The following is a 9,139-nucleotide window of genomic DNA, read 5'->3' as shown; positions in this document are numbered from 1 at the left end:
CAACCTATTATTCATCCCATGTCTGAATGATTCTGTGTATGTATTCTTGGATCAGGAAACAGCTAACATTCATATTGTTGTGTCAAATAGACAATTGAACCAGTGGAGGCTGTTGGGGGGACGGCTCATAATAATGTCTGGAAGGGAGCCGATGGAATGGCATCAGACACCCATGTGTTTGATGTAGTTGATACCATGCTAGTCCACTCCAGCCATTTCCACGAGCCCGTTCTCCCCAATTAAGGCGACACCAACCTCCTGTGTGCTGAACAGTTGGCTCGACACAAGAGAATACTACTTATATAATTGATGCCGCCAGATGTTAGGGTTGTTGTTTGTGTTTCGTCATGGTATAGGTGTGTGTCTGGCTGTCGAGTGGGTTGGGAGCAATGAATGGGTGGAGAGGATGGATAGGTGGAGTTTGTCTTTTTTTCACGCCCACTCAGTACACCAATTGGTCGAAAAGTGCAAACCCCGCCTATCGTAGTTGGAGCACACGCCCTCATCTTGTTGTGGTTATGCTTTGTTAGCCAGCTACTGTTGTTAGCTAGCTAACTATCATTGGTTATCACTGGGAAAGACGCATCTAGCCATCTTTTTTGTATCTTAACAAATTGCCATACTTACTATTGAAGATGAATAAGACAGCCGTTTGATTCGAAGGATATCCCTTCTCTCAATTCATAGGTAACTTTAAGTAACATAGCTAGCTAACGTTAGCTACTATAAGCACTGCAGTTTGCTAGCAATAATGGTAGTTAAATCTGGCGTTATTTGCCTGCTATCGGTAGCATCTAGCTAGTTAATGTTATTGCGTATTTCAAGTAATATTCACTAACTTTGTGTCTGACATTCGCTAAGTAGCTAGTTAGTTATCCCATCCCATAGATGAATGCAGCTAGCTTATATTATGTTTTATTGGTAACCTTGTTGCGCTAACGTTGCTAGCTAGCCATCATTGTTTACATTTGAGTCAAGGTTACTTCGTTTATACAACATCTACTGTAGCTATGCAATAATATTGGCCTGACTACGAACTTAGTCATATGCCACCACTAATGACACAGCCAGGCAGCCAGCTCCCTTTGTCAGCAGTGGAAAACTTACCTAACAAACCTGTTGACAACAATGCATAACCATATTTGGTAGGTTGAGGGAGTTTGTTCCATTTAATTCTGTGTTGTTTTTTTTACAATACATTAGGTGTTTCATGGTATTCTACATTGTTTATCAATATTTTCATAATATACCTGGCATTGGTGTTTATTCAACTGCTGTCTTTGTATCGAGTAAATTTGATCTCCTGCAGCATTAATTTTATGGCAGACAAATGACTCAAGCTGCATCTTAGATCTTGTCCTATAGGATGACACGGAAGTGTACTGCGGCTCCGGGGAGATGACCTGCACCCCCCTAGGGCATGGTCAGGATGGGGCCAGATGTGCCCCTGCTCAATGAATACAAGCAGGAGTTCTTCTGGAAGCGCTTCCCTCAGACGGTGCTGGGGGGTCCGCGCTTCAAGTTGGGCTACTGTGCCCCACCTTATGTCTATGTCAACCAGGTGGTCTTGTTCTTGACACCATGGCTGTTAGGTGGCATTGGCACACTGCTGTGCCAGCTGCAGCTGCTGGAGGAACTCCACGCTGCCATGCTCTCTGGTCTGCTCATGCTTGGGGCAGCAGTGGGTGTGCAGGCCCTGGCACTATACGCTGCCCGCAGGAATGCCATGGTGGAGCGGCTGGGAGTGCCCAACATCCTGGCTGATGAGGAGGAGGTGGAGTTCACCCACTGTGTAGGCCCAGAGACGGTGAGGTTCATCGCCCCGGGGAAGAGGTTTGGACTGAATGTGGTGCTTCACACCGTCCTGGCAGGGGCCCTCTGTGGCCTGGGGACATGGTATGTGCTCCTGGGCAGGTTGACTGCACTGTATGGCAGTGTGGGTGTAGCCTTGGTGGTATTTGTCCTGAGCTGGGTGACTCTGTGTACAGCGGAGTACTCCCTTATCGTCAACACGGCCACAGAGACGGCCACATTCCAGGCACAGGACACCTATGAGATCACCCCACTCACCCGACCACTCTACATATTAGCTTTCATAGCTGTGGACCTAGCTGATCGGTAAGATAGAAATAACTAAATTGGCCTCAATGACTGTTCTGAAACTTGTTATGGATACATTTTCAGAGATTATTCATGACATTTTGTGACTCTTTGCTTCTTGTTTTTTTTCCATGCTGGTGTCCAGATTTACAGGTCCAGTGCCAGAGCTCCAGCTAACCAGTCAGGTGCTTCATGTGGTCTTCCTGGTCCTGCCCCTGCTGTGGGCGCTGGGTATGTTGTCACCACTGGACGCCCTCCTCCTTTGGGGCATGGAACAGGCTCTGGTGTTCGGTTTGGGCGGCTCTCCCATGTCCAGTAACCTTAGGTATATTTTCCTTGCTACATCAGTTGTTTTTGTCAACATTTACTTTGTCAACATGTAGTTACAACTGATTATACTTGCCACTGATTAGGTTCCCTGAGATCTTTACCTTATGCCTGTTTCCTTGGCATGGTTGACCTTGAGCAGCTCTTCTCTGACTCTCTGTGTGTTCTCTGTCCTTCCTACAGATTGCTGGGGATGTTCGCCATGTCTGTATGTGTTACTGTTTGTACCTTCTTCATCCCGTCCACCTTGGGAGTAGTCCTCTTCTCGATGGCCATGGGGTTTCTGCTTAGTTTGGATCTCAGCCAGTTTGGGACTTATTGTGGAGGAGGGTCCAGGGGAGCCTGTGGTGATAGTGGATGGCATAGGGGGGCATCACCTGCCCCTCCCAGCTTGTTTGGCTGGCGGCTGGGCTGCAGTGAGCTGCTGCTCTACCTGGGGCTGCTGCTGGGGGCCATGACTGAGGCAGGACTCTTACATCACTTCCTCAGTCCCTCCCAGACCCAGAACTTGGCCAGGGTTTCTCAAGATGCTGTCGGCTACCTCCTCATCACCCTCTTCATCGTCTGCTGGGCTCTCCGAGAGATCCAGGGAGCCTATGTTTTTGGAGGAGTGTTCCTCAACCCCCTGTACCCAAGAGGAATGGCCAATGTCCGGGTGTTCAAGCAGCGGAGCAGGGGTCTCCACATGGCTGGGGCTATCAGGAGGGTGCTGCTCAATCTGGGTGAGCTCATATTTTTAATTTAGAGCTTGCCCTGTCATTACTGTAAAACTATACATGCATCTTATTACTTTGTTTTACTTCGCAGTGTCTCCCTTTGCAATGGTTGCTTTCCTGGCTCTGGATGGCTCTGTTCAGCAGCTCCACACAGCCTCTCTCAGCGTGGGATTCACCCGGGCCTTCAGAGTGGTACACATGGATTCTCTTATGTAGAACCTAAGCATGTTTATCAATGAGAGATTTGCTTTCCAGTGACCTCATGACCATTTAATCCTCAGACTGTTATTAATATGATTTAGGTCATGATGATTGAGTCGTGGGTCTCTGTGTTGTGCAGGTGTGGCAGAGCTCTGAAGATGCCCTGCTCCAGATGATGGTGGTGGTGTCAGTGAGGCTGGCTGCAGGGGACACCAGACTGCCTGGGTGGGACAGCCTGGGCATAGGGGTCCAGCTCCTTCTAGTAATAACACATTCCATGACTTCTGGCATAGAGCTAGTTAGGCATGACATTTAGTAAGGTCACAGATTAAACATTGTCATGCTTAAGTCATTGATTCATTGTCTAGTTGTTGTTGTTTTCCCCAGAATGTTTTTCTCCACTGAAAACAAAATCAAAGCAGTACTACTGAGTCATGGTTCAATCACACTCTTTACGTCCCTCTTTGCCCTACCCAGGTGGGCCTGCTTAGTGATAGGCTGCTCCAGTTCCTGTCCAAGCTGAAGTTTGCCCTGGCCGTGCTGGTGACCTCCTGGACAGAGAAGAAACAGCGGCGCCAGTCGGCCGGGACCCTCCTAGTCCTGAACGCCTCCCTGTGTCCTCTGCTACTCTCTGTGGTGGTCCTGTCAGCCATGCTCTCTGCTCCCTTGCTGCCCCTCTTCACCCTGCCCATCTTTCTGGTGGGCTTCCCCAGGCCTCAGCGCAGTTGGCCTGGGCCCGTGGGCACCGCCTGCCCCTGTCCAGACTCCATCTACTACCAGCAGATGAGTGGGAGCCTGGCCTGTGCTCTGAGGAGCGCCTTTGCCAGGGGATCACTTGGTTAGTGGGTCTCACTCTTTATTTTTCTCCCTCTTGCTTTCTCTCTCTTTTTCTTCTTGAAGGTTTTTCCCAATCATTGGTGCAGTTAAAGTGTTTTGATATAACTGTTTAATCACTTCTAGACATGGCTTTGTGTGTGAAAATAATGTAGCTGATACAAGATTTAATCTATGCCGTTGTACAAAAAAAGAAAAAAAATGGACATACGTTGGTGTTCTGTTCTTACTGCTAGTGGTTGGAAAATCCTTTTCCCAACAGTAGGGTAAAAGAGTCAACTGAAAGAACCTAATGCAGTATCTCAATTAAATGATCTAGGCTCTATTGTGAAATGTATACTATTTCCCATGTTACTGATAGTATACATTTCACAGTACAGAGCCTAGATCATTTAATTGATATACATTATGTGTTGAGCATATGTTCTCAAGGTGTTAATAGTGCTCAATCACAGTGACACTGAACTTTTAGATCAGCTGAGCAGGGACTGTATGCAGATGAAATAGCTGGGTGGGGGAGCCTCTTGGTTTCATATTAAGAGGAATGTTGTGAGTCGCTCAGTAGAGCTGCCCGGTATAATGCAAGCTTGCAGGATCCAGTTGTGCTTCCTGTGAAGTGATCCGAACAAAATCACTCTTATCTGTGATAATTACGTCAATGTTTCCACACCGTTAACCTCGTAATACTCTTAACCTAACTGGAGCCACTTACTGGAGCCACTTACTGGAGCCACTTTCAAACACGTTGTTCGGTGCTCTATTTTCTGTCAGGAAGGGGGCAAGGAAAAAACAGCAAGTACAAGCTTCATTATTTATGGGTTGACGACTCAAAACAGACAAACTGCTACAGGGATGTCATCACTCCATCTTTTTGTTTTCTTGGCTAGCTGGGGGTGCCTGAGCTGTGATGTATAATTTAGGCTAAGCGCTTGTTGGGTCTTGATACACACAGTAGAAAGAGGAGGGTTTGGAGTGTAGTGTTCTCTTTTTTCCTTTACCCCCTCTGTGACATTGTGGGCTGCGCATCAGTGAGCGGGAGTGGAAAACGCACAGCGTGTCACTTCCCATCATGAGGTGGCGTCTGACTATTCCGAGACGTCGCTATGGGATATGACATTATCCTTGAGCCATGAGAACACTAGTCAAACTTGAAACAAAGCAACTGTCGCTCTGCCACTACCATTTCACAAAAAACATCTGTCCTTTCTCCCCTCTGTTAACCAAAAATGAAAGGCCCCCTCGTACAAAGTCCACACCCATAAGAAGAATGAATATTTAGAGACTAGTGGAACGTCCAGGGCAGAGAAGAAATTCAATATTTAGATCTCTGTGCAGTCAGGCGGTTTCAACTGTATCATGACCTTCCTGTACAACTGAAATGGTAAGCATCAATCTGCAGCTCATCCGGCAGCCAAGTTATCCACAGAGTCAGCCGAGAGACTCACTACTGATGCTAAATGAAAGGGCTGTGTGACCAGGAGGCACTCGTCTATGATGTATGGACTCCAAGCTTTATCATCTCCAGACCACAGAGGACATCATCTCTCTGACTGCATGACCTATAATAATAAATTACCACTGGGATGACTGGGACCAAATCTAACACCACTCAAAGGCTGCGATGAGAATATGCTATGAATAGAGTCAGCCTTGTCAAAAAGCTTGGCTGGGGGTAAGTGTATGAAGAAGCTGATAGGCCTAAGCTTGTTTTCTTTCCTCCCCTCATAAGGTGCTCTGACTCCTGGCTCCCACTTCCTGGGTCGCTTCCAGGACCGTGTGGTTTGGATCATGATTTTAGAGAGAGGATATGGCTACTGTACTGTCAACATCAAGGTAGTGGTTCTTTAAATGGTTGTTATTTGTTTGAATCACTAATTTGGGGTGAACATGCAGTGTAGACAATAGATTTGACGGTTGTTTTGTTTCAGGGTCTGGAGCTGCAGGAGACCTCGTGCCACACGGTGGAGGCTCGGAGGGTGGATGAGGTGTTTGAGGGGGCCTTTGAGCGCCCTGAGCGGCTTGGCCTCAACCAGGGGATAAACCTGCACTGGGGAAACGCCCTCACCCCATGTGCTGCCCTGCCTGTGCGCGTCTACTCCGACGCCCGCAATGTACTTTCGGGCATCATTGACTCGCATGACAACCTGAGGAAGCTCCAGGATGACTTCCTGAAGGCCCTGGTGTGGCTGCTGCTGAGGAATTGTGTCCAGAGACTAAAGGCATTTCCCTGGGGCACTGAGGAGGGGACAGGGGGCGGGGGCACGAAGTCTCAGTCCTCCCAGCTTGGCCAATCGACTGTCACCCAGCCTGCAGAGGCTATCATGGTGGAGTCCAACATCTCCTCTCTCAAGTTTAGACGGGACAGCTCCAGTTTGACCTCCTTTGGTGACTGGTCAGATGAGGATGACCTGTTTGGGCCTCAGCCGGCCAGGCGGACAGTGGCGTTGGTAAGTACGGAGGCCCAGCTGGGGGACACAGTGCTCCAGACAGGCCCCTCGCTGCCAGGCTCTGTGGAGATGGACAGTCTGTTTGAGAACATGGCCCTCTCTGCCCTTCAGCCCTTGCAACCTCTGGGTTTGGGTCTGGGTCTGCCAGCTGTGGACAAAGGCAGGAACCCTGAAGCCCCCCCCACAAAGTCCTCCGGCACCTTGGCCCATGAAAACTTCAGTTGCCCCCACTCTGAGTTGTTCAGCCTGCCCCCTGGGTGGAGGACAGCCCCCTTGTTACCATTCCGGTTACAGCAGCTCAGGCCTTTGTTCCCTGAGGAGTGGTTTCGGTTCACTTTGGGAAGGTTGGCGCTGGCCGTTCAGGACGAGGCTTCGGAGGATGTGGCCAAATCCCTGAAGGAGGATGGGGGGCTGAGGGACATCCATGCCCAGGTGGCCCTGTCATGCCTCATCTCCCTGGGGGCAGAGTCTGCCTTCACAAGCCCCAGCTATGTGTACAGGGTGTACAGTGGGGACGTGCCTTGGACAGAGGGGCTGAAGTGGCTCTCTGAAAACAAAGAACTTTACCAGCTTGCACTTAAGGCTTTCAGGTAAAGAGGGCAGGGGTGAAACATGGGTGTAGTTTGTGCCCAACTTAGAGAATCTAAAACTTGCAAACTGAATGTGTGTTATACATATTCAATGTTTATATCCAAAGCTTGTCCCTGTAACTCCTGATCTATTTGCTTTCAGGTACAGTTTCAAGCTTCTGTTTGATCAGGCGAGTTTGGGGCCCATGGAGAGTCTTGATGAGCTGTTCAGCACCCTGGAGGAGTATGAGAGGGACTGGTACATTGGCCTGGTGGCTGAGAAAGGCTGGCAGGACAGTGTCCTACAGGAGAAACCTTTCCTCTTCTCACTGGGCCATGACCTCACCATGGTAACCTTACTGACCACACTGTTTTTCTTGTTACTAAGTAACCCACTATGGTAACCTAACAAACACCTGTTCTTTGGGTTAGCCGGGTTAGTGGTCCTGTCTTTGGCAGTGGTCAGTACAGTAAGTGACCCCTACCTGCTTGTCTCCTCTCTCCACAGGGAACTTACACAGGGCGGGTTCTGTCCCTGCAGGAGCAGCTGGTTCAGGTAGGCCATCTGAACGGGGAGGGGGTGCGTGGCCAGTGGGCTAACCTGTCCTGGGAGCTGCTCTATGCCACCAACGACGACGAGGAGCGCTACAGCATCCAGGCCCACCCCATCATGCTGAGAAACCTCACTGTCCAGGCAGCCGACCCCCCTCTGGGGTACCCCATCTACTCCTCTGTCCCCCTGCACCTCCCCTGCTTCTAACACCCAAACCTTGTCCTCTCCCTGGGACCTTCAGACTCCTCTGCTGGCCTCCTATAAACACCCCGTCTCTGGCTTGCCCAGCTTTATCACTGGGTAGGCCCTATGTTGTGGCCTGTATGTGTAACCCGTCTATTTCACTAGGGTATCCTAGGAGGGCACCTATAAGGCAGATCCAAACAAATGGTTTAATTCATGCAGGAGCGACAGCACAATACTTATGTTCAAAATATGTACGTAACTTTTACCAAATGTGTGGTACTAGTTCAAACAATGAAAAGTGAGTGTTCTGGGAAAAATCTATATTTACAAGGGATACGTTTGTTCAGAAGTTTTTTTATCATTCACATACTCTTGAACAAAGAGTTATCACTTGTCAATGAAATGTTTTCTTTTTGTACTGTAACGTTAGTTGCAAATGTTTTTGTGGAGTTTGTTTTTATCCAACTTATCCGTTGTACTTAAAGTGATCAGATACAACCACCTTCCGCAGAAGAAGACCGCCAACACAGTGCTCCCAATTACATGATGAACTTATCTTACAAATGTTTTCCCTCAAATACTGCTCCCAAAGGCAAAAAGGGACAACGATTTCGCTTTTTCGAGGATGTGCCTTGGGTTGGACTTTGCAGTCTTTGTAATGTGGTTAGTAATTTTTGATGCCATCCTTTTGTTTACAGTTCACTTGTTTACAGTTGAAGACAGTTGTATTTGTCATGTTCTCCTGTAAATACTGTTTTCGTATACTGTGATTTGTGTATGGTGTGTAATTGTACATACATAAAAATAGATTTTTTCCCCCCAAAGGAACCTGATAGTCTATTTACTGGAGATTTATCAGTGCTATAGACATTCATTACAGATTTGTGGTTGGGCATTACCTAATTATACTCCACCTTCCAAAAAAATCTATGACTAATTAGAATTAAGTCAATTTTTCCGTCATCCCTATTCTTCTGCCTTGTAAATAGCGCTGCCAGCCTTTGAAAGCTTCCTAAAATATTTTCCCTTTCACCTAAATAGAAGAGGCAATTAACCCATTTCCATGTGGAGCTCAAGCATTAGGAATGCAACAACATCATTGAAGTCCACTTCAGGAAGTCTTGGGGTTTGATTCCTGCTCCCAAGCAAAAATTAAAGCAGGAAGCACCAGACCCCAAGTCTATTAAAAAAATGGTCCGATGAAGC

The 9,139-nt window shown here is 48.0% G+C and overlaps 1 protein-coding gene across 3 annotated transcripts; it reads left to right on the top strand.

Moving 5' to 3' along the window:
- Window positions 1-480: 480 nt before the first annotated feature.
- On the top strand, window positions 481-9,139 carry LOC112261711 (pecanex 4). Of its 3 annotated transcripts, none has more exons than XM_024437286.2 (11): window positions 481-687; window positions 1,366-2,118; window positions 2,246-2,425; window positions 2,611-3,149; window positions 3,235-3,335; window positions 3,484-3,606; window positions 3,822-4,182; window positions 5,908-6,011; window positions 6,107-7,215; window positions 7,358-7,544; window positions 7,703-9,139. In XM_024437286.2, exons 2-11 carry the CDS (start codon window positions 1,421-1,423, stop codon window positions 7,952-7,954), a joined length of 3,654 nt encoding a protein of 1,217 aa, XP_024293054.1. In that variant the 5' UTR covers window positions 481-687; window positions 1,366-1,420; the 3' UTR covers window positions 7,955-9,139. The 3 variants fall into 3 exon arrangements, with proteins under 3 accessions (XP_024293054.1, XP_024293052.1, XP_024293053.1); XM_024437284.2 differs by having other exon boundaries at window positions 1,352-2,118; XM_024437285.2 differs by having other exon boundaries at window positions 481-1,145; window positions 1,352-2,118.

Source organism: Oncorhynchus tshawytscha, linkage group LG11 (assembly GCF_018296145.1).
Source record: "Oncorhynchus tshawytscha isolate Ot180627B linkage group LG11, Otsh_v2.0, whole genome shotgun sequence".
Classification (NCBI taxonomy): domain Eukaryota; kingdom Metazoa; phylum Chordata; class Actinopteri; order Salmoniformes; family Salmonidae; genus Oncorhynchus; species Oncorhynchus tshawytscha.
The sequence above is the reverse complement of the archived record's forward strand: the minus strand, read 5'-3'. Positions and strand labels throughout refer to the sequence as shown.

What these genes read in the sequence shown, in the direction of transcription:
- LOC112261711 (XM_024437286.2), top strand. Translation starts at nt 1,421, where the DNA reads ATGGTCAGGATGGGGCCAGATGTGCCCCTGCTCAATGAATACAAGCAG. An exon ending in GCTGTGGACCTAGCTGATCG is followed by an intron (nt 2,119 to 2,245) that starts GTAAGATAGAAA and finishes GCTGGTGTCCAG; the next exon opens with ATTTACAGGTCCAGTGCCAG. An exon ending in CCCATGTCCAGTAACCTTAG is followed by an intron (nt 2,426 to 2,610) that starts GTATATTTTCCT and finishes TCCTTCCTACAG; the next exon opens with ATTGCTGGGGATGTTCGCCA.